General features: G+C 37.1%; 1 protein-coding gene across 2 annotated transcripts in view; it reads left to right on the forward strand.

Annotated features, from left to right (window-relative positions):
* The window catches only part of LOC114026056 (guanine nucleotide-binding protein subunit alpha-14), a 271430-nt gene that overhangs the window by 127893 nt on the left and 117423 nt on the right, over nt 1–26114 (forward strand). For both annotated transcript variants that reach the window (XM_027839669.1, XM_027839670.1), the window contains exon 2: nt 2881–3065. In XM_027839669.1, coding sequence (XP_027695470.1) covers nt 2881–3065 — 185 coding nt within the window. The remainder of the gene's footprint in view (nt 1–2880; nt 3066–26114) is intronic.

The raw sequence follows: 26114 nt of genomic DNA on the forward strand, positions 1-26114 counted from the left end.
CAGAGCATCAATGATGTGGGTGCTGAATGCTTCCTATCCATCAGAGGTAATCAGTATGTCTCTTTGTTTTGCTTAAATTTCTCTTCTAACCAAATAAATAGTTATCAAGTGCCTGCTCTATGTAAGACTCTGTTCTAGTGGTAATACAAAGGCAAAATAGAAACCAACCTCTGTCCTCAGAGAGCTTACATTCTTCTGGAGAGGTTTCTGTGGTGGCAGGCAGGTTATTGGGAAATGACAATAATGTAAAAATAAACATCAAGAATAAATCTTTTTTTTTTTGAAAAAAATGTAAAATACTCAGCTGATGGTTTTCTTAAGGTTGTGATTTTTTTCCTGCTTTTACTACACAAAATGAAATCAATTGGTCAACAAACATTTGATAAGCTCCTATTATGCCAAGAGTTGTTGTAAGTACTGGGGATGCAAGGAAGGGCAAAAAGACACTCCCTGTTCCTAAGAAGCTCACAATCTAGGGGAAAACAAGTTGTAAACAGCTACATATCAACAGGATATATGCAGAGTAAATCAGAGATAATCTTATAGGGAAGGAGCTAAAATTAAGGACGAGGAGAAAAGGATTCTTTTAGGAGAGGGAAATTGACTACAGGTAGAATATATAGTTTGATTGTCCAGATTGATCACAGTAAGGTATTATATTTTCTTTTCCTTTTTAATATTTTTCCTTTTGCATATGATCTTGATAAGCACCTATATTGAATTACTCCCTTTTTTAGACTATATTTGAGGAATATGATAATGAAAATCTTTTATTCATAAGTTTCCTTTTGATTTATTCACCTAAGCATCTTTGACTTCCTGCTATGTTTAGGACTATGTGCTCTTGGATATAAAAGAAGACTAAGATTAGACTTCTGTTCTTATAGTACATATAGTCTAATAAAGGACATAAGACATACAAGTAACTGTGATACAAGGTGAAATAAGAGAATTATAAAGTATTGGGGAAAAGGTAAAGAGAACAGAGGTTACTGGGGACATATAATTGATGTATCTTTAAAAAAGAATTGGAAATTGAAGGGATGCCTATCAATTGGGGAATGGCTGAACAAGTTGTGGTATATAATTGTGATGGAATACTATTGTACTGTAGGAAATTCTGAGTAAGATGCTTTCAGAAAAACCTGGGAAGACTTACATGAACTGATGCAAAGTGAAGTGTGAGCAGAGCTAAGAGAACATTGTATACAGTAATAGCAATATTGTATGATGGTCAACTGTGAATGACTTAGCTATTCTTAGCAATGCAAACATCAAAGAAATTCTGAAGGACCTATGATGAAAAATGCTATCTGCCTTCAGAGAAAGAACTGATGGAATCGAATGCAGATCAAAGCATATTGAGTTTTTTGCTTTCTCTATTTTTCTTGTATTTTTTGTCTGTATTTTCTTTCATTTGACTAATATGGAACTATGTTTTGCGTGACTGTAGATGTCTGACCTTTATCAAATTGTTTTCTCAATGAGGGGAAAGAGGGGAGGGAATATGGGAGAGAATTTGGAACTCAAAATTGTAAAAAAAAAAGTTTAAAAATTCTTTTTTACGTGTAATTGATAAAAATAAACTTCAAAAGAGACAAACAAAAAGAAACACAAGTTTTGAGGCCATGTGGCAGGGAGAATGGAGATAGGAGTTGAAGAAAAAGATTTTAGTTTTGTACATGTTGACTTTGAAGTGGACAATATTAATCCATTTCTCTAGCAGATATGTAGAAAATGAGGGTCTGGAGAATGAGGAAATGTTTGTAGCCAAAGCTAAGGATTTGGGTGTCACATGTACAGAGGTGATATATTTGGAACTATGGAACTAGATGAGATTAATGAGTAAGAAAATGGTAGATAGGCAAAAAAGGAGGGCCAATAACAGAACACTGGGAAATGTCACCTTGTAGGGATTAAGGAAGAGGAAGAAAAGACAAGGAAAGAAATAATAAGCGTGGCAAGGGATACAGGAGGAAAGCCATAAGGGTGCTATATCACAGACACAGAAGAAAGAGTTTCAAAGAAATGGTTAGCAGTATCAAATAAAGCAAAGAAGTTGCAGAAGGCTAATAGAATTTTGCATTTAGGAGGTCATTAATAACCTTTAAGAGAATTACTTCATTAGAAGCAGAGGAGAGACTTGGGTGGCAAAGGGTTAAAAAATTGGGTGGTGAGGAAATAGACTCTAAAAGATGAATGGTGAAGTAAAGAGGGGGAGGGAGGAAAGAGGGAGAGAAGACAGGGAAAGGAAGAGGGAACACAAATAGTAACCTAAGGAGTTGGCAGAGCCTAAAGTTTTTTGGTTTTTTTTGAATGACAGGAAAGACATCAGCATGTTTGTAGACAGAAAAGAAGCAGTGTAGGAGACATTCAAGGTAATAGAGACAGATGTAAGAGGTAACTAGGTAGTGCAGTGGATAGAGTTCTGGACCTGGAGTCAAGAAGATCCAAGTTTAAATTTAGCTTTACACTAGCTGTGCGACTCTGAGCAAATCACTAAACCTTTGTCTGCCTCAGTTTCCTCAACTGTAAAATGGAAATAATAAATAGTACCTATTTCACAGGGCTCTTGTGAGGATCGAATGGTATAATATTTGTAAGTGCTTTGTGAACTTCAAAATACTATATAAATACTAACATTATTGTTATTATTGAAGGGAGAACTAATGAAGCAAGGACCTAATGAAACCAATGAAAAGTTCGTAATGTAGCTAGCACTACAACTCTAGATTCTGTAAAAACTCTTCTATCATATATGTAGATGATGACAAGACTTGAAGAAGTAATGAATAATTTTATTTCTTGTAGTGTTCCTTTTGGGCATGTATGATTTTGGAAACTTGGGTTGACTGTGATTTTACTTTTTTATTTTTAAAGGTACTGGCGAGAGTGGGAAAAGCACCTTTATCAAGCAAATGAGGATTATTCATGGGTCTGGTTACTCGGATGAAGACAGAAAAGGCTTCACAAAACTGGTTTATCAAAATATATTTACCGCTATGCAAGCGATGATCAGAGCCATGGACACTTTACATATACAATATGTATCTGAGCAGAACAAGGTAAGCTGGATAAAAAGTGTTTGCCTTGCGAGCTAAGAGATAGATGTGTTTTAAATCTTTGGTTGCATATATTCCAAACATGGAGACTTACATTATTCTTATAATATTCTGGAAAAAAGTTCTCAAACATATGATGTTTTTATATACTCCGTGAGAGTATGGCAGCTTTGGCTCCCTTTTCTAGCTCTGATCATATGAATATAATTGGCTCTGCTAGGTTATTATTGTTAAGACTACAAGACAGGCAGTTATGCTTGGTGTGACTTAACTGAATTTTCCTAGACTACAGAATAACCAAACTCCTTGACTTGAACAGTTGTTCTGATTACAGTAAGCGTTGTCAGATGAGTGAGGTTTTGTGGATAAAAAGACTGTGTTCAAGAATTCTGATTCTTATAAAATGTTTGTTTATGCTATTGTTTCGTAGCACACATAGAACAAGTGATTGGGTTGTGTATGTATATAATTTGGGAATAGACAGCATACCTGTCCATGTTGTTCAGCCCATTCTGCTGAGCTCGTCAAGGGGCCCTTTTTGTAGGAAGGGAGCAAGAAGAGAGGACATCTCAGAATGAAGTGATAGTTTATTATAATTATATTGATGCCTTAGCTAGCAATACCCTATAATAAAATAATGTCATCTAGTCAGAATTGCTTTCTTATCATTAGCAGTTATTTAAAATATAAATCTATTTTAGACAACAGGAAAAAATAGTGGTGCAGGTACCAGGTAAAGGTACTACAAAATTTTAGAGTACATTAGCAAAAAAAACCCAAAAAACAGAAAAACAAGCTCATGGGGAGGTGATGTGAGATGCCAGCTTCCTTGAGAATCTAGAAGTCAGATTTATTTAAATTGAGAGGGACTTGACTATGACGATCTCTTCCAAAGAGGGTATTTGTTAATACAGTGGATAGAGTGCTAGACTTATAGTCAGGAAGGCCTGAATTCAAATTCTGCTGTAGTCTCTTAATATCTTTGTGACCCTGGATGAATCATTTGTCCTCCTTAAGCCTCAGTTTCCTCACTGCAAGATAGGGAAAATAGTATCACCCACCTCACACAGGGTTGTTGTTAGGATCAAATGATATAATACTTGTAAAGTCCTTTACAAGCCTTAAAGTACAGTATAAATACTAGGTATTTTGTCATTAATTCTGTATTAAAAGAATTTAGCTTGAATTCAATCCAAGAGATTTTAGTTATTGACTAAAGGATCTCATTATAGGATAGGTACCTATAGAATAGATCCTGAGACATCATTAAGGTCCCTGGGCTTCACTGTAAATATGCATTTCTATTAAGCCTTAAAATAACATTACCTTTAGACATCAGACATCATATGTATCAAGACATTTGGGGGTTGCTTCTCCCTCCATTAAGAGCATCTTGTGTCAATCTGTTGTAACTGGAATGGTCTTAGAATGCTTTGACCTGGAGGTTTTATTTCAAGATGAAGTTGTGGTCTCTTTTAAAGAAAATAAGTAGAAGCCCACCATTGTATAACACAACATGACTTTGTGAATGGTAAAGAGATTCAGGAGTCAAAAACTCTAAATTTTCTATACCAGGCCCCTTCTTAGTACTCTGAGTTTCTAGGAAGGATTTATGTGGTTTGGTCTTCCACAATTTTCTGAGCTCTAAATTTTTCATTGACCCCTGCTTCTGATGTCTTCAGTCGGTTGCATCTTCCTTCTTTCTCTCTGTCTCTTACCAAACATCTTGCATACTTGTATGTTTTCTTCCATTCCATATCAAATGTGAAGAACCCTCTCCTTTTACTCATCTCAAGATATATGTTTGCTCTAAATGCATGCTACAACATTTATGAAAAAGAATATCCTGGAAAGAGCACTGGACTAGAAATCAGGACACTGATTTCTAATTGAGACTCTATGACTAACTAACCATGCGACACTGGAAGATTCTCTTTGTCTCCTTAACTAGATGGGGCAGTGGATGGAGCTTGGACCTAGTGTTAGGAAGAACTGTGTTCAAATACTGCCGCAGACACTTATGAGCTGTGAGACCATGGGCAAGTCGTTCAACTTCTGTGTGTCTGTTTTCTTACTTGTAAAATCAAGATAATAATATCACCTACCCCTCCTAAGGTTACTGTGCGGTTCAAATGGGATATTTGTAAAGCATCTACCACAGTACCTGGTATATAGTACGTGCTCAATAAATTCCTTCCCCTCCCCATTTCTCCTTCATCCCTACCTCCCTCCATTCCTTCTTCTATTCCATTCTTTCCTTACCTGCCCTTGTTCCTCTTCTCTTCCTCCATAGTCATATTCCTTATATGTAAAAAGGGGGTAACTCTTCCCTTGTCTACTTTACTAGGTTTCTGTGGGACTCAAATGAAATTGTGTATGTAAAAATGCTTAGGATAACATAAAGTGCTATAAAAAGACAAGGAGGTATTATTATGGTTATTTGATATTAAATAATAGAAAAGAAAGTTTACTAAATGCCACCTTAACCTTCATGCCTCTCTTATGTTATGTTGATAAAGTTCATTTTTCAAACACAACTGAAAAACTTGATATTTCTGCCTATAAAAATCTCATCTTATTTATTTTTGTCCATTGTTCTAGCCTGTTAAGATACTTTTGGATCCAGACTCGCTATCATCTTATGTATTAGCTATTCCTTCATGTTCTCAGGTATAACACCTATGTCGTTCTCCAAATCATTGATAAAAAATGTTGTATAGCACTTATCCAAGCACAGATCACGTAGGTACTTCATTAGTGACCTCCTTCCAAGAGATCATCAACCCATTAATGACTTTTTAGGTCTAGCCATTCAGTAAATTTCAAATCCACCTAACTATAGACCATATCCCCATCAAATCCATAAATATAGCATGAAAAATTATCAAATAATTTGCTGCAATCTAAATGTGTTTGGTCTACAAAATTGCCCTCATCTACCAGTTGTTACTTTATCAAAAAAAAAGAGTTAGTCTAGTATGACTTCCTGATGATGTTATTTTGGCTTTTAGTGATCACTGCTTTCCTTTCTAAATGTTCACACTCTCCCTTTTAATCATGTGTTTTGGAATCTTGCCAGAAAATGAATGAAATCTATTTGGAGCAGGGAACTGAAGAATGAGTAAGAATTGGACAGTTGGAGTTGAGAACAACCTGGAGGTGAACCAAAGGTGGAGAATGAGGACAGCATAAGATTAACAAATGCAGTGATGTAAATAAGGATAGGGAGGCTAGAGGATGGTATGAAAACTTGCCTGATTGAAGAGTCTAAATCAGAGAGCTGTGGGAAACTGAGATTGGTGACCTAAGAAAATTAGAGAGGGGATATTGCTCATGTAGAAAATTTAGCAGATAAATTTGGCCTTGATGGAGTAAAGAGTAAGGCATAAAAAGAGCATCATTTGTAGAGGAATACTATGATAAAAAGACATGTGGTGATAGTAGAATGGAAGTAGGGGGAATGTATACAAAAGGTTAAATCTTAGAGATGGATTGAAGGAGGAAACAATAGGTTTAGGAGACATTGTGTTCAAGGAAGGAAGAAAAGGGAAGAAGCATATTTAAGATTTTCAGGCTGATTTTCTTAAAAAAATGGTAGCACTAACTTCTAAGGTGGAGATACTTTGTTAGAAGGTTGGAAATGTGGCTTTAGATTACAGTTGGGAGTCAGAGCAAGAGGCTATGGAAAGTCATTAGCACAAATGTTACATTTGAAACTCTTGAGTATACAAGGTCTCCTAGGGAGTGAATGGGGAGAGAGGAGTAGTACTCATACTCTACCAGAACTTTCTCCTAATGGCCTTTCTTCTCCACTGAAGTCTCTTGACTCTTTAAACCATTTAAAAGACAGAACTCTGTCTAAGAATAAGGATAAACCAGGGGTTTTGATTTTCAGGTTATAATAATAAATATGTATGCATATATATTATAATATATGTAATACATAATAATAATGGGATAATAAATTGAGGAAATAGGCTCTTCTTTCTGTGGCTTTAGGAATGAGATACTTATCTCAAAAAATAGGACAGGTTTTATTATGAATATATTATTAACTGATTTTTATAACAAGAAACACAAAAGGGAGAGGGACCTGGACAGACTACTGAGAAATTTCATTTGGGATACCTATCTCATCCCATTGCTGTGAAGTGGGCAGCAAGAGCTTAATAACCAGCTGGATTGGGGTGAGTGTTTATAAGGTCTAATTGGAGATTCATTAAATTAATCCTTAATCAGAAATTCCAGAGTAGGTATAGGAAGTGTGGGGGAAAGGGAGCCAAGATGCCAAACTGAGGGAATAGATAAAAACAAATGCCAAGATATAAACCAGGTTATAAGTAAGGTGACTCAAATAATGCACTTTGGATTACATGAAAGAGCCAGGATAGAAGTCAGTACTCTTCCAATCAAGAATCATTTGAGAGGTGCAGAGGATAAGAAACTCAGGATCAGTACTTAGGAAGGAAAAATGCTGGTTACCCACAATTTGTGCTCCAGCAAAAGTTCCTTTTACCAGAGAGCCCTACTCTGTCTTAGCCCCACTATCTTTAATCTAATAGCAAGTGGAAATTTGGGAATTGGCTGCTAAGTAGTACAGTAGATAGAGTGCTGGGCCTGGAATCAGGAAGACTTATCTTCCTGAGCTCAAATCCAGCCTCAGACACTTACTAGCTATGTGACCCTGGGTAAGTCACTTAACCCTATTTGCCTCAGTTTCCTCATCTGTAAAAAATAAGCTGGAGAAGGAAATGGCAAACCATTCCAGTATCTCTGCCAAGAAAACCCCAAAATGGGGTCATGAAGAGTTGGACGTGACTGAAACAACTCATCAACAGCAAAAACTAGATCCAGTTCTCCTATCCCAATCTTAACTTTATTTCTGGATGTATTTAAGGGGATGGGGGAAAGGTTTACAAGGAGAATAAATAGTGTTTTCCTTATTTAATAACAGACTCTAAAATACTGTCTTTGGCAAGTTAACTGAGAAGTTGAACTTCTGGAGCTCCAGATGGCATATAGTCCAGGGTCAAAATCATCTGCTAAGATAATACAGTCCATCTCCCCCAGAGGTAGTGACATAATCTTTAGCAAACATGGGTTACAATTTAATTGAGACAGGAACCATGCTTCTGAGCAACGGCTATTGTAACATTTTCCCTCAGAAACCATAAATTCTGTTATGTGTTCATAAGATCCTATTGTATGACATCTAGCAAGTGTCCCTGTTTCACTGATTCATTGGCAAAGCTAAGTACTTAGTTGAGAAATCATGTGGGTAAAAACTAAATAAATCTTGACCTGAATTTTTAATAAACTTTTAGAATTGCTAGAAACTCTAAATGTGACATAGCTGAGCAATTATCTCCTTAAAATGGAAAATTACCTTTTTACTATAGTAGTATAACTTTAAATTTCCATGTATATACATGCAAGATAGTCTTTATCCAGGAAAGGAACAGGTGATGGAAACTGAGACACTAATAGGAAATGAAAGAATTATGCCATCATGGAAATGAAGCTCTATAAATTATTTTACCCAAGTCACAATTTTTCAGCTTTACAAGTCATGTTAAAATCTTTTATAAGCAAAGCAAAAATTCTGGGTATCCATGTTCTTTCCTAACAATCAGAAGATCAAGATCCTAGTCCAACCTCTTACTGCTTTACTGGGACCAGATGATTCAACCAATTTCTTGGAGTTTCAGTTCCCTCATCTAAAAAACAGGGGTAGAACACACCTGCCCTGCCTACTTTACAGGGTTAAGGTTCTCCGAAGATAATGTACCTGAAAGCCCTAGACAAGAATATTAGTATTTTGTGAGCCCCAAACACAGACTCAAGCCCTGTACTTATCATAGGGTTTTACATTCTGAATTGTGAGGCAACATGGTTTAGTGACTAGAGTGCTGAATTCAGACCTGGGAAGACCTCAGTCACATATTAGCTAGAAGACCAAGGGCTAGTTACCGAGCCTTTGTTTCCTCATTTGGTTAAAAAAAAATGAAAAAGAAAAAATAAATAAATATCTGTAGTGTCTGCCTCACAAAGTTATTGTGAGTCTCAAATGTCATCACTTATGTGAAGGTCTTTACAAATTTTAAAGCAGTATGAAAATTTCAATTAATATCATTCATACAGGACTAAATGGAAAAAACTAAGAATGCAGTAGTGGAAGAATGAGGGATGAGTATGCTATATGGTAAACTTGAACATAAAATAGCAATGAGGTCACTTGGGGTCAGGTCACAGTGACCTGAATAATTATTTTGTGTTATTATTATTAGGGATGGGACCTGTGATTTTGCTGCAGGTCAGCACCTTCTCCGAATCTTAAAGTCTTAAAGCCCTGAGATGTTAGGTCACACAGCTGGTATGTGTCAGAGTTGAGATTTGAACAGAGGTTTTCCTGACTCTGAGACCATTACTATTTTTATTTTAAATAATATTTTGTTTCTCCCCCAATTACATGAAAAGTTTTTTTAAATATTCTCTTTTTAATAATTTTGAGTTCCAAAATCTCTCCCTCTCTCTTTCCCCTCTGTGAGACAGAAAGCAAGTTGATATATGTACAATTGTGTAAAACATTTCTATATTAGTCATTTTGTGGAAGAAAACTCGAACCAAAAAAAAAATAAAGTGAAAAATAGTATTCAGACTGTCAGTTCTTTCTCAGGAGGCTGATAGTAATAAGTAGTAGAGAGAAAGACAGTGTGATGTAGTGGAGTGTTGTATTGTAGGTTCTGATTATATTTTACTCTTATTTTATGAATTAGATTCCTAAATGCAGTATTTAACAGTATAGATCAATATTTTTTGCTTCAGAGTAAAGAAGAACCTCAGTCATGTCAATAGCCAATAGTGTGATGTGGTAGCAGTAAATGTACTTATATGGTTACATGTTGTTTCTCAAGATAGAATGGAACACTTTAAGGACAGCAACTATTTAATTTTTATCTCTGTATTCCCAGTGCCTAACGTAAAGAATGGCACAAAGCAAGTGTTTAATTGATACTTATTGATTAATTAATTGCTCAGGAAATTATGCCCTAGTGGCCTCTGGGTTTCTGACGTGGCTTGACTAGGAATTTTTTCTCTATATCCAATGATTGCAGGCATCAATAGGAATTACCATGTCTGGGGCAATGAATGAATAGACTCCTGGGCAACCCATCCATGCCAGTGACTTCACCCTTTGTATTTAGTTATTTCTGTACACGTGGTTTTTCCCTGCTGATTGTAAGCTTCTGGAAGACAGGAGCTGTTTTATTTTTGTCTCTGTGCATAGAATAGTGCATGGCATATAGTGAATGCTTTATAAATGGTTGGCAAATTCAATCAAATTGAACTGAACCCGGAGTAAGGAGGAACTGGATTGAAATCCTGTCTCTGATACTGACTCGTTGTGCGGCCATGGGCAAGCCTTACCCTGTTCAAATCTTGGGTGTCATTCTACAGGCAGACTGGGATCTCTATTAGTGGAGTGAGCACCCAAACTGACCAAATCATAGGTCACTGGCATATAGATGCGCATGATAGCAGTGCACATACCAACAGATGTACTGTACTGCTAAATGCCATAATAATGTGTGCTGAGAAAGATTTGGGGACTTTAGCAGATTTTAAGCTTAGAAGGAATCAGTAGCCCACATTAGCCAAAAAAAACTAATGATATCCTAAGCTCCATTAAGATAGGCATAGTGGGGGCAGCTAGATGGTGCCCTAGAGTCAGGAGCACCTGAGTTCAAATCCCGCCTCAGACACATAATACTTATTAGCTGGGTGACTCTGGGTAAATCACTTAATCCCAATTGCCTTGCCAAAAAAAAAAAAAAGAGTCATAATATCAGAATGAGGGAGATAGTATTACATTATGCGTCACCCCATTCAGTTCCTATCTGGTGTCCTTATTTAGTTCTGGACACCAGATTTTAGGGAATACGTAGAAAAGTAAAGTATATTCAGAAGATGGTGTTTAGGATCCTGAGAAGACTGGAGATTTAATTGGGTAAAGGAAAAGCTTAGTAGGGATGTGTTATGTCTTCAAGTACCTAAAGAGGGTTCATGTGGAATTGGGACAAGATTTACTCTGTTGAATACCAGAGCACAGAACTGGGAGTAATGTGTAGAAATTGAAGAGAAGCAGACTTAGGTGTGATACAGGAAAAACATTTGTCATAAGCAGAGCTCCCCAAAGTATAATGCAGTGAATTCCCCCTTACTAGAGTTTTTCAAGCAGAGGTTAGATGAATATTTACTTGTTAGGGAGATTGTAGGAGAGATCCCCAGTCAGTTAAATCAAAGAATCTTAGAGATTTAAAGTAGGAAAAGACTTTAGAAAGCTAGTCCAAACCCTTCCTTTTCTAAGAGGGAGACTGATTAAATTACTTGTTCAAAGTCACAAGGCTAGAAACAAGGACCTTGAGATGAAGTTTAAAAAAAAAAACAAAACTCCATTTAAATTTGATAAGAAATGGGAGGGTGGAGATTGAGTCGTGTCCATCAAACATTTCTTTTTATTAATATGAATTTATTTTGATTTATAAACAATCACTTCCCTAAGCTTTTGAGTTTTAAATTTTCTCCCCCTCCCTTCCTGCTTCCCTTCCCAAGACGGTGTGCAATCTGATATAGGTTTTACATATACATTCCTATTAAACATATTTTCACGTATTGTAAAGAAGAATTAGAACCAATAGGAGGAACCATAAGAAAGAAGAAACAAAACAAGAGAGAAGAAAAAAAGGAGCAATTAGTATGCTTCAATCTGCATTCCAACTGCATAGTTCTTTCTCTGGATGTGGACAGCATTTTCCATCATGAGACTTTTGGAGATGTCTTAGATCCTTGCATTGCTGAGAAGAGCTAAGTCTATCAATGTTAGTCCTCGAACAACGTGACTGTTATTGTGTACAGCATTCTTCTGGTTCTGCTCACTTCACTCAACATCAGTCCATACAAGTCTTCCAGGTTTTTTCTAAAGTCTGCCTGTTCATCATTTCTTATAACACAATAGTATTCCATTACATTCATATACCACAACATGTTCAGCACTTCCCCAATTGATAGGCATCCCCTCAATTTCCAATTCTTTGCCACCACAGAAAGAGCTGTTATATTTTTGTGCATGTGGGTCCCATCAAACATTTCTTAAGTGTTTACCATGTGCAAGGAACATGGGAAAAGGAAAGGAAATTTTTTTTAAATCCCAGTTTTCAAAGAGTTTTCAAGTCCAATGGATGAAGCAACCTGAAAACAACTCCCCCTCCCCACCTCTCTCTCTCCACACACCCACGCCCACACACCCACACACACATACACATATCCCTCTCCACAAACAAGGTTATATATAGGATAAACTGGAAATAATCTCAGAAGGAAGGTACTAAGATTAAAGAAGACTAGAAAAGATATCTTATAAAAGGTGATGTTAGTTGAAATTTGAAGAAAGCCAGGATGTTCTTTTAAAAAAAAATCAGTAGCCATTTTATTTATGATAGCAAAATAACAGAAAATTTCTAACAAAGTATGATACTTTATGCTATGTCCATGTAATTGAATAATATTGTAAATATATAATTATGTAAAATGAAGCATAATAGAAAATATGAGAAGGTATGAAAGGTTATTTACTCAAAGACATAGGCAAAATGATGCCTAGGTACACATTGACCCTAACAAGAAAAAATCGTAATCAAACATTTGTTTGCTGATTGTCTGTTAATCTCTGTGGGTCTCCTTTGTAGAATGCTATGGGTTTTAGAGATGAAGAGGGAGAGTGTTCCTCTCCTGGGGGACAGCCAACGAACAATTCCTGAGTCAGAAGATGGAGTGTCTTGTGGGAAGAACAGGAGGTCTGTGTCACTTGATCAGGGAGAAAGTGGAGAAGAGTCAGGTGTGAAAATACTGGAAAGACAGGAAGGGACTAGGTGATGAAAAGGCTTTAAAAGCCAAACAAAGGATTTTATATTTAATCCTGGAGGTAATCGGGAAACACTGGAGTTGATTGAATAGTGGGTTAACATGGTCAAAGTTGTGCTTTAGGAAGATTTACTTTTACAGCTCAATGGAAGATGGATTGGAGTGGGGAGAGACTTGAGGCTGTTGCGATAGCCCTGGCATGTGGGTATGAAGACCTGCCCCACCCCAGGGTGGTGGCAATGCCAGAGGACAGAAGGAGAGAGACATTTGTGAGAGTTGTTATGAAGGTAGAAATGACTTGGCAACTAATTCATATGGGAGTGAGACAGGATTAAGAAATACTGCCAATGTCTCCTGTATTTAGGACTATTTCAGAGCAGTCAAGCATGTTTCTGTCCTACACAACAGTTTGGGAGGGGGCCTCAACAAAAAGGTATCCCCATAAGCTGTTTGGTTTCCTTTAAAAAGAAAAGGACAAGGAATATGTATCAAAATAAAGCTACATCTTTCATATTTCATGAACAATGAAAATAAAATACAAACAAAAAGACACTGCAAACAACTATCTCAGCAAGGAGGTCTACAAATAACATGCACTGAAATTTATTCTATACTTAAAGAGAAAAAAAGCAAGTTGTACATGATAGAGATTTGAGGTGTCCTATACAAGCCCCTCCTTCTGTTCTACAATATGTATGGAAATGTTATTTGCATTTGTTAAGTTCAAGATTGAAAAACAAAGAAATAAAAACAAGCAAAAAAAACCCCCAAATTATATGTAGCCCCTTGTTTCTAAAAGTATTCTAAAGACCAATTCTTCATATGACAATGAAAGAAAAAGTATTTATTAAGTGCATACTATGTGACAGGCACTATGCTGAGTGCTGGGGATAGAAATATTTTTAAAAACAAGAGAATTCTGGCCTTCAAGGAGCTTCTGTTCATATAGGGGGAGACAGTGCATGGAGGGGAGAGAGGGGAGTGATGACCAGGAGGGGTGTTTTATTTCTGGGGAAGTATGACAGTGGGCAAGGAGGCGGAAAGATGGCAGCAGGCTTGAGGGTAAGATGACCTGAGTAGATACCTAGATGGGATATGAACCTGAAGCATGGTCTGATGTCTTGGGTAATCCAAGATATAGTGTGCTAAGTGAGCTAGTCTGTACACAGTCATCAATCGTATGGGTTAGTTGTTAGGGTGGTATCCCAGGGATCATGGCTATATGTTTTTTCTTATTGGGTAGAAAAAATATTTGCACATAAGGCTATGACTAATCATGCAAAGCATTATTTGTTGTTCAGTAGTTTCAGTATTAGTACCAAAGAAGTGGTATGGATAATAAGTGATATAAGAGGTGAGAAGGAGAGATCTCTGTTGACTGAGGGGGTCAGGGAAAGTTTCAGGAAAGAAACAGTTCTTAAAGGAAAAGTAGGATTCAGATGGACAGAGAGGAGGAGGGGAAAACATCCTACATTCAAGTAGGCCATGCTAGCTGGAGAACAGGATTTCATATGGGAGTACTGGGGGAAAATTAAAACAGTATATTTACATTAGGGCCCTAAATTTTAAGTTAAGGAGTTTGGACTGCATCTTGTGGACAGTTGGGAGACATTGAAGTTGGACATTATTTTAAGCTTTTGGTCATGTACTGCATAAAATGGATCCATCTTGGGCTATAGGAAATGTAGTTCAGTCCCAGTAGTAACAGAAAGTCCAAACATATCAGTATTACCTGTAGGACAATCCCACAGTTTGCACACCAGTGATAGAACTGTAATGGAGCTTTGCTGTGCAATTTTTTTTTTCTTATAATGAGCCGAACAATATGATACAATGAAAAGAATGTTGGAGTTAGAGCCAGAGGATCTAGGTTCAAATTCTGGCTCTGGCACTCACTCTTAGTGTGACCTTTGGTAGATCATTTAATTTTTCCAGGTCTCAGTTTCCTCAAATGAAAGATGAAGGAGTTGGATTAGATAGCCTCTAATCAGCTCCCAAAATAAGCTTCCTAAGGCCCGTGCCACTCCTCAGCTCAAAAATCTTCAGTGGCTCCCTCTTGTCTCTGGGGTAAAAATGTTCACATTATTACACACACACACACACACACACACACACACACACACACACACACTCCAATCAACATACACCTATTAGGTGCCTATTCTTTGACAGGCATGATGGTGCTATGACCTGGGCCTACAAAGGCAACAATGAAACTGTCCTTGCCCTCAAGAAGCTTACATTCTATTGGAAGAAACAACATGAATAAAAATAAGCATAAATATATAATATATATCTGTGTGTGTATGAAGTATATATATAAATATATGTGTGTACATACCTCTCTCTATATATATATACTTTATACACATATTTGTGTATACAAATATACATGAAGTATATAAATATATACAAAATAAGTGTATATATATATTTTTAGTATATACTTTATACATATACACAAATATATGTATTAAGTATGTATAAATGTGTGTATATAAGTATAAAGAATATATATATAAATGTGTGTATATGTATGTTTGTGTGTATATATGTATGTGTATATATGTATATTATATATATATAATAAATCCAAAGTAAATTATTTGAGGGGTGGTGGTAATTAGCAACTGAGGGGCATCAGGAAAGACATGATGGAGAAGGTGTTGCTTGCATAGAGTTTTGGAGGGAAAGAAGGATTCTAAAAGGCAAAGGTGAGATGTGAATGCTTTCTAAGCATGGGAGACCAAGTAGGCTGTACTATAGAGTGTGAAAAGGGAAGTCATGTTCAGTAATAGAAGATAAGTAGACAGAGGCCAGGTTGTTAAGGATTTTAAAAATTAAAGAGAGAAGCTTATGTTTGACCCTAATGGCAGTAGGGAACTATTGGAGCTTTATTGATTAGGGGAGTGATATGGTCAGACCTGCACTTTAGGAAAATCACATCTATAATTAATTTAGATCTGTCTCTCTTTAAATTCTCCTTGTACCTAGTTGTTTTCTAGAAACAAACAAACAAAAAAAAAGAATCTGTTTCATTCCTTTATTCTTTGCCTTGAACGCAACCCTTCAGATATTTAAAAAGTGCTGTCCTGTCTCCAAGCACAAACATTCCTGACCTGAGTAACAGCTCTTCAGATGGTTTTACATTCTGTTGCCATCCTGGTGACACTCCTGTGGACACATTCCAGGGTGTAGCTGATTTTTCTTAGACTAGGTGTTTCTTAGCCCTTGACATTTAACCCTAGTAAATTTCATCTTGTATTGTAAATAGTGTTGCTTTTGGCTACACAGCCCAAGCAAAGAGATAGTACTGGTTGCCTGAGGTCCTGTTTTGGACAATGGTGGATAATGATTTGTGCCCAATTCAATTTTGCAAATCTATTTAGTTAAATGTGTGTTAAAAACACAAGGTCTCTGAAAATGAAATGGCTGCATATTGACTTAGAAGATCACAAATGAACGTTATCTATGTTGTTGTATTTTTATTTGTAATGTTTTGTTAAGCATTTCCCAATTAAATTTAAACTGACTTGGGCTACATTCCAGCAGTTTTTCAAGCTACTTAGCTGCCTTCAAAATTGACACCTCTCTTAAGGAAGCCATTCTCAGTGTGGTTTGAGAACTCCTGGAGACCTTTTCAGGGGCTTTGTGGTCCAAATTGTTTTCATGATAATAGTTAAATGTTCTAGTATCGCATTACTAAATTGTTAGTAATAAAAATTGCTTATAATAGTAAAGTAGTAAAAATTATTTGTAATACAGTATATGTTGATAAAACATAACCCACTTAAAAGTTATTTTATTGGGTCCTCAATAATTTTTAAGAGTGTAAAAGTTTCCTGAAACCAAAATGTTTGAAAACATTTCTCCAAGACCATTAGTTGCAGAGAAGATGCTGACCTGCTTTGGTAGGGAGAGGTTTTTTTTGTTTTGTTTGTTTTGTTTTTGTTTTTTTTCGAGGCAATCGGGGTTAAGTGATTTGCCCCTGGTCACACAGCTAGTAAGTGTCAAGTGTCTGATTTGAATTCGAATTTGAACTCAGGTCCTCCTGACTCCAAAGCCAGAGCACTATCCACTGAGCCACCTACCTAGGTCTCTGCATTAATGATGTCACAGACCTAGTCCTGATCCTTGGCTTCCGTGTTTCAAAAGATTTGTGCTTTCATCAGTGTGGCTCTTTGCTCTTTTGCAGGGGTTCATTACCTGTTGTTCATGGACCCAGAGGAGATCTGTGCATAGATTTCAGGAGGTCTATGAGTTTCAATGGGAAAAATGTGTCTATTTTTATAAACCTTTGGTTTCCTTTGTAATGCAATACAGTATATTTAATTTGGTGCATTAAAATAAAATGATTCAGAGAAGGGGTCCACAGACCTCACCAGACTGCCAAAGATGTCCACAACACAAAAAAAGGTTGAGAACTCACGTTCTGCTAATATAGACAGCAGCATTGCTATGCCTTAGTAGAGGGTTGTTTTTTTATTTTTTTGCTTTGTTTTGTTTTTTTGGGGGGAGGGGGATGTTTATCACCTAGTGGTGAGACTGTTGTTAACAAGCCTTTCTTTATTTATCCAGTTTAATACTATAATGATAAATCCAGACCTTGGCCAGGTGGATAGAATGTTTCCATTTAGAGTTTGGAAGACTAGAGTTTCAATCCTGTCTCTAATACTTATTAGCCATGTGACTATGAGAAAATTATTAAACCACTTTGAACCTCAGTTTTCTTATCTATAAAATAAGGATGATAATAATACCTATGCTGTCTACATCCTATAGTTGTGAAAATTTAATGACATATGGTCTTACAGCCTTATTATTCAGTTATGTCTGACTCTTTGTTGACCCCGTTTGGGGTTTTCTTGGCAAAGATATTGGCGTAGTTTGCCATTTTCTTCTGCAGCTCATTTTACAGATGAGGAAACTGAGGCCAACAGGGTTAAATGACTTGTCCAGACAGCTTGTAAGTGTCTGAGGCCAGATTTAAACTTGGGAAGATGTGTCTTCCTGACCGCAGATCCAGAGCTCTGTCCATTGCACTATCTTACTGACCTAAAGCCTATATATCTATATATATCTATATCTATATCTATATCTATATCTATGTATATATATCAGCTAAATTTTTCCTATATGAGTATTTAACCAAATTCTTTTGAGTGATTATGTGTATTTCTTTTGTTGTTTTGTTTCACCCCAGTGAGAAAACTTGCTTTTCTGGTGCAGAATGGCCACTGTTCAACTACTATCAATCTTAAGAGTTTTGCTTTGGTGAACTAAAAGGCTAAATGACTTGCTATGGTGGTATAGATAGGGAGTGTGTGTATATTTGTATATGTTTGTATGCATATATGTATGTGTGTATGTGTATATATGCATATGTGCCATGGGTTCTTTGCCCACCACTACCCTAGATTCTCTCTTGTTTTCCATATAAATAGATGTTTAATAAAAGTTTATTGAATTGAATTAGAGTTCTGAAGAGCTTTCTGTCTAGTTTTGCCTCATACTGGAGCACTTGAGTGGAAAGTCATAACCATGGATGTGTACCATCAAGTTAAGTCAAGTGAACCTGTGATTTTCCCATCTCTTTCCTAGTACTGTGCATCAGACCTCTTGTAGGATGGCTATAGTTTATACCAACCCAAATATAGGAGAGGGTGGGGCAGCTAAGTGGTACAATGGATAGAATGCTGATCCTGGAGTCAGGAAACCCTGAGTTCAAATCCAACCTCAGACACTTACTAGCTGTGTGACACTAGGCAAGTCACTTAATCCTGTTTACCTATTTTCTCATGTGTAAAATGAGCTGGAGAAGGAAATGGCAAACCACTCCAGTATCTTTGCCAAGAAAATCCCAAATGGGGTCACAAAGAGTTGGATACAACAAACTGTTTCCTTGGAAAAGGCAGCCCCGTATGCTTTGGTCCCCTTTTTAGAAATCTGCATCTATCTGGATTGTGAACTCATCTCTGAGATATCCCTAGCCTGTCCCTTTTTAGACATGTGCACCTATCAAGATTGTCTTCTCTTATGAAATTCTTCTTTTAAAAACAGTGTATGGTTTGAATTCCACAGCATATTCCTTGCATGTTGTAATAAACTCCCTTTTGCTTCATTTTTCTGAGCTTACCTGATTCATTTGGGTGAAGCCCTAAGTGAAATTTTTCTTTAAACATGGGCTCCACAATAGTCTCCCCCTCTCTTCATGTCAAATTAATTCAAGTAGAGAAGGGTTCCACAGTGTGTACACATTTATTTATGTTTGTATGCATATACGTATAGACCCATATACATATGTCTATATAGTACCCATGTGAAATTATATGTGAGTGATAAAAACCCACACATATGCACACATTTTTAAAAAAGAATACTCTCCTGTAATTGTAAATTGACTCACATTGTCTCCTGACTCTTAAGTAGATTTCTCTACTTCTATGTATAATTGGGGTGGGGGTGGGAGGTTGGGGGAGTGTGCATTCCATTGACCTGCTGTATCTTCATCAAAACTATGTGAACCTGACTGAGCTTCATGACCTAAATTATAAGAGAAGGGGATCATTGTGGGTACACAGTGCTCCTCAGCTACAGATAGGACCATGCTAGTTATGAGGGCTCATTAATTGTGAATTGACGGTGATAAAGTAGCTTAGCCTTCTTGATTAATACCTGAGTCATAGTACTTACCTATTTGTGGTCAAAAGAACCAAGTTCAACAGCTTCTCTTTGCCAAGGGTTTCTGTGTGAACAAAACCTGTTTTTGCAGAGATTACAGCATGCTGAGGCAATGTAATCTAGATGCCCATTAAAAAAACAAACCTTTTAGTTTTTCTAGAAATATTAAGAAATGCTTTTTCTCTGCTCTAAAAAGTCTTTTGGAAAGCTCACTGGAGAGGTAGATGATAGATGAAGGATAAAGAGGGAAATAGATTAAAGATGATAACCAAACTTAATTCTTCCCTGCTTCTCCACAGGGCTAGCCCTTCTCCATTGAGAAAGGATTAAGATATTGGTGAAGGGAAGGAGCTTTCTTGGTTTTAAGAGAGAAGAAATGATCCTAGTGACTTGGTTACTCAACTGTTCTTGAACATTAAGCCAAATCCACTTTAAGATATCTTTTCCATATGTTACCTGAAATTGTCTTGGAACAGGACTCCTGTCAGAGGAGGTGGGGTGGGGAGAGACTCCAACAATTTGGATGTCTCCCTCTTCAAGCTAGAAATGGCTTGGATATAGATCAAGATAAATACAATTGTTATCACAGACTTGAGCCTAATTTGCAGAGTACAGTATCGACATTTGTTCTGAATCTGTCTGAGGGACTCCATTGTTTTCAGTTTTGCTTGTCTTCCAAATAGGTGCCAGGCAGTCCGTAGGGAAAGGAGGAAAGTACTTTGATCCCATCCCCTTTTCCTTTGTAGTTCCTGTTACTCAGCAAGTAGCTGTATCCACTTTCATCCCATTTCTTTATCTTTAGTCTCATTTCCCTATGATGCAGCATTAAGGGAGGAACTGAGAGATGCTTAGCCCATCCCCTTTTTAAAAAAATATGCACCTATCAGAGTTGTTTCCTCCTCATTACGAAATTCTCCTATAAAAACAGCTAGCTTGTTTTCAATTTGGTACCAGGCTGCATTCAATGGACTTTTGTCTTTTATGCTACAATGAACTCCTATACATTTTCTCTTCTTGGGCAAGGCCCAAACAAAGCTTTTCTTTTCATGACAGTAATAGTAGTATGTGTTTTTTCTTTGATGGAGAAGAGATGAACCGAAAGATTCAAACCTAGTCTAAATAGGGAAGAAATGTTGTCATGACTGGAGTGTGCTGTACTATGAATTCCCAAACCTCTAACTTTCTCAGTACTGTGCTTTCAATAACTAATCCTGAATTTGAATTGCCATTTGTGAACCAGAAAAAAAAATCAAAGAATTGAAAAATACTCTAAACAGCTAGTTTTCACCACATCTTTCTATACTGGTAAACCTAAATTATCCTAGAAATAGAGAATTGGTGCAGTGGGAGAGACATTGGCCTTGAAGGAAGAAGACTAGGACTTAAGTTCCAATTCTGCTAGTTGATTATTATGAGATTTAGAGCAAGTCACTTAAACCTCTGTGATCCTTAGATTTCTTATCTGTGAAGTCAGATAGAACCTTATATAATTATACCATATTATTTGTTTCCTTATTGGTTCCCCTCTCCCATTAATTATCTCTTCAAAGTTTATAGTTATTTCTTTTTTAAAAACTCCATGTCTATCAATCATGTAAAGTTCAGGGGTGGGGAACCTGCAGTTTTGAGGCCACATGTGGTCTTCAAGGTCCTTGGGTGCAGTCTTTTGACTGAGTCCAAGTTGTACAGAACAAATCTTTTTATTAAGGGCATTTGTTCTGTGAAGTTTGGATTCAGTCAAAGAGCTGAACTCTAGGCTTCATGTGGCCTTGAGGCTGTAGGTTCACCGTCCCTGAATTAGACTTTAATAATCTTCAAGTGTCTGATCTTGATGTTTATTTGTTCTCAAATAACCATTTGTAAGACTGAGAACTTTGGGCTTGGACATTTAGTTTCCTCTTTCTGGGGACCAACCAAAGAGCTGGTCATCAGGAAGTGATTTTTTGGAGGGGTTATGTGAAAAGGGCAAAAATTTTAAATAATCCTCTGTTCTTTATCCCTTTGATGGTGGCAGAGAAGTAAAAAAGGGAACAAAAGGTATTAAGGATTAAGAATAAAGATTTCAGGCAGTCTGCAAAGATTAACGGATATTACTCTTAATGGGGAGTCTTAGCCTAATTACCAACTAAGTAACAAGATTGGAGGGAAGAAAATGAACCTATTCATGTTGACATTCTGGTTAATAATAATAACAACAGTAACAGCATTTATGTAGTGTTTTGAAGTTTTTTTGTTGTTCAGTTGTGTCCGACTCTTTGTGACCCCGTGGACCATGGCATGCCAGGACCTTCTATCCTCCACTATCTCTTCAAGTCTGTGCATGTTCATAGTCATTGTTTCTATGATCCTATCTATCCATCGCATCCTCTGCTGTCCCTGTTTCCTTTACAAAGTACTTTAAGTATGTTATTTTGAGAGGTTGAGTGACTTGCCTAGGACTACATAGCTAGTGAGGGTCTTAGTCAATATTTGATCTCAGTTCCTTGGATTCAACCGTCATCTCTACGGTTTATTGGTACAGTGCTAACCTTTCTCCTGACCATCAGTTTCATATCTCCAACTGCCTATTGGACATTTTGAAGTGGAGGTCTTGTAGACATCTTAAATTTACCTATCTGAAACTAAACTTACTGTCTTTTCCCCCTAAACTTTCCCCTCTTCCTAACTTCTTTTTTTATTGTCAAGGTTATCATCATCTTCCCAGTCATCTGGGTTTACAACTTAAGTGTCATCCTTGACCCCTCTCCTGCAGCCCCCATTCCCCAAAAGGTGCCAAGTCATATTGTTTCTACCTTTACTGCACTTCTCATGTATGTCCGCATCTCTTCTCTGACACTGTCACCACCTCCCTGGTGCAGGCCCTCATCACTTCATGCCAGGACCAGCAATACCCTGCTGGTTGGTTTCCCTGTCTCAAATCTCTCCCCACTCCAATTCATCATCCATTCAGCTGTCAAACGAATCTTCCTAACGTGCAAGTTTGACCATTTCACTCCCCTCTTCAGTTAACTCCAGTGACTCCTTATTACACCTCCAGGATCAAATATAAAATCCTCTGGCTTTTAAAGACCCTATATGACTTGGTCCCATCTTCCCTTTCTATAATTCTTATTCTTCACACCCCCTGATCTCCATGTATTCTGTGGCCCAATGATATTGGCCTCTGCTGTTCCTCAGCTAGATACTCCATCTCTCAAATCTGGGCATTTTCACTTCTTGTCTTGCATCCTTGGAACTCTCTTCCTCATTCCTGCCTCATAACTTCCCTGGCTTCTTTCAAGTCTCATCTAAATCTCATGTTCTGCAAGAAGCCTTTCCCAATCACCTTTAATTCTAGTGCCTTCCCCTGAACCTAGCACAGCACCTGGTAAATAGTAGGCATTTAATAAATGCATGTTGAGGAAGCAGCTAGGTGGCAGAGTGGATAGAGCAACGGCCCTGGAGTCAGGAGGACCTGAGTTCAAATCCGGCCTCAGACACATAACACTCACTAGCTGTGTGACTCTAATTGCCCCACCAAAAAAATGCATGTTGACTCATTGAATGACTGACTTTGGGTACCTAATGGCAACAAGAAGGCTAATTTTACCTGGTGATGCCTTGCAGTGCTTATAAGGGGTATCTACTATGAAGATAATTTCCATTTTGGCACTAGCATCAACTGCAGAAGATGAAGTAGAGAAATCCTGTGAAGAAATTGACAAGCTCCATCAAACTAAGTCAACGTCCACCTTAGATATTTGGTGACTTCATTGTGAAGGTAGGCATAGTGAAGGATTGTAAAAACTATATGGAAAAATGTGGTGAGTTGCAAAGGACTGTTCATAAAGAATGTTGGGCTGGTCAGAAGCAGATCTCAGTTTTAATAATGGCCATCGTTTGTTCTCTTGGACATGTTAGCTTTTCTCACTTCATTTTCCTCATGTGTAAAATGAGATGTTTGGGCTAGATGATCTTTGATTCTTTTTATTTATTGATCTGATCTTATTAGCCTATGAAAAATCATCTTGCTTGTACTTAATGAAAACACTCTTCAGAAAGAAAATCAGAAGGCACTGTACGTGGCATGCAGCTAGTATCATCATAAAAAATGAAAATGACTATATCTTTACCTTAGGAAAAGATGATTACCAAGGCAATAATCATTTCAAAGTCAGCTGTGAGCATGCAGTGAAAACAAACTGGTTGGAACAAAGATCATTGTAAATGGTCATGAGAAGATGAGAAGATACCAAACGCAATTGCAGCATCTCTCTAATAACCTGTTAAAGCTGGTGACTTCAATAAAATGGGAAAGAGACAAAAGTAAATATGCTGACTGTGCAACCATTTTTAGGGCAGTTTAACCCATGCAAGACTTCTGAAAGAGTTCAGAAACTGCCTGAGACAATAAACACTTTATATTCTTGCCAAACAGTAAGTATGGCATCTGGAGGTGATACCATGTTATGTTGTAAGAACACTTGCACATTAGGGAGAAAAACTGTTGATTTCAAATAGTATAGCTTCACAAAATAGTCTAAGAGAAAACATGAGTGAAGAGAGTTTGACATAAGATTTAGCAATGCTGCATCATTTCAAAAGGATTGGTAGATAAAACCAGGTGGGCAACAGACACTAAATGGGACAGATCTTCCATCATTTCTGTAGTGTTTTTTTTCCCCCTTGTAGACAGGGATAGTGGAAACCATCTCATTTGGACTCGGCGACCTCCGTACCCAATTTAATGTTTAAGAAAGTGGCCATTGGACTTCAGAATAGAAAGAATACCTTTTGTAGGTGTAGAAGGAATTTTTGTGGGAAGCAATGCAATTTTAAAGGAACTTGGGGAACATTTTAAAAAGATATTCCAAAGACAAGAAGATTTTTTAAAAGGAAAAGATCATGGATGACATTTTTACCAAAACATCAACTGAGAAGACATAAACAATTACTGATTCATATGCCTTCTCACTCGTGCTTTAAAATCATTTTGAGAATGCTTTTGACATCAGTGTTATCCTTGAAAAATAAGAGAAAGCAAGCTTTTGCAAATTATTTCCTTTCTTCTTTTTCATTCTGGGGAAATCAGGTCAAATTGCATTTGGGAATTTTGCAATGAATTTAAGTTGCTGCTACGAAAGTCTGTTTCTTTGACACCAGTATTCTCTGAGTATTGTCATGTGACAAGTCATAGTACATAATTATATTGGAAAGAGCAAACTCATAGGTGACCCAGAGGATGCGATGACTCTGTGTGTGCGTGTGTGTGTGTGTGTGTGTGTGTGTGAGAGAGAGAGAGAGAGAGAGACTGAGACTAACTATGCTAAATGCTGAGAATATAAAGAAATACACAAAAAAAGAACAAAAATAGCCCCCTCCCTTAAGAAGCAACATATTTTGTGAAGGGTTGACTAGGACAGTAACCCTAGGGTGTGGAAGACCAGAAAAGAAGGTGACTGCATCATATAATTAGAATGACAGCCTGTAGACAGCCCAAGTGCTACGTGAGTTTCCTGGAGATGTTAAAAGCACTAGAAGTTCTCTAGTTCTCTAGCATTGATTAAGATAAAAAATGGAGGATTTATGGGGGGAAATGGACAAAAATCCGATAGCAGGGAAAAGATGCAGGCATTCTGAACTGTAGAAGTAGAAAAAGTACCTCCTCTGGTTTGGATCTCAGGCTCATCTAAGTAAATAGTTGGAAAAAATGGGGAATTTCTCCCCCACTCCAGGAGGGTGGAGGTAGGGGGTTAGGGCAACATCCCCCCAATGTAGAAAATCCCTATAAAATGTTTTGGCCCTCACTCCATACCTGAGAAGTCTGAATTATTATGGTATTTAAAGATAAAATATGTTGATATTATACAATCCTATACATATATTTTATGCATTTCTGAGTAAACTTTTTCTGTGTCATCTACTGGCTTTTGCATGTCATCTATGGCTTCTGCAAAGCTCCCCAAAAATTCCCATTTAATTTGTTATGCCAACTCATGGTATTTCAAAACTGCAATAGGGAAAGTAAAGATGGGATAGATGGAGATAGATAGAGAAGGGATAACTATTTCCTTCACCAGTAGAATGAAACCTCTTGAGGAAAGGACCATTCAGGGAGGGTGGTGTTTTGGGAAGAAGTTTAAGGAAACTAATATTTTTCTTAATTTCAAACTAAATTACCCATAGTAGTTTCCTCAACTGTAAAATGGGGATGATAATAACAATTACCTCCCAGGGTTGTTGTGAGGTTCAAGTGAGATAATTTTGTAAAGTATTCAACACAGCATCTGGCACATAGTAGGCACTACATAAATGGTAGCTGCTATTATTATTTTTGGTGTCTTTTGTTTTACTAGATGTAAGTTCCATAATGGCAGGTGCAGTGCCTAATCTAAATTTTTTTATCTACTAGGATTTAGCATGATCATCTGGTACAAGTTTTTTTTATTAAATATTTGTTGTATTTGCTGT

The sequence above is a fragment of the Vombatus ursinus genome, unplaced genomic scaffold, assembly GCF_900497805.2.
Source record: "Vombatus ursinus unplaced genomic scaffold, bare-nosed wombat genome assembly UNPS02014832.1, whole genome shotgun sequence".
Lineage (NCBI taxonomy): Eukaryota > Metazoa > Chordata > Mammalia > Diprotodontia > Vombatidae > Vombatus > Vombatus ursinus.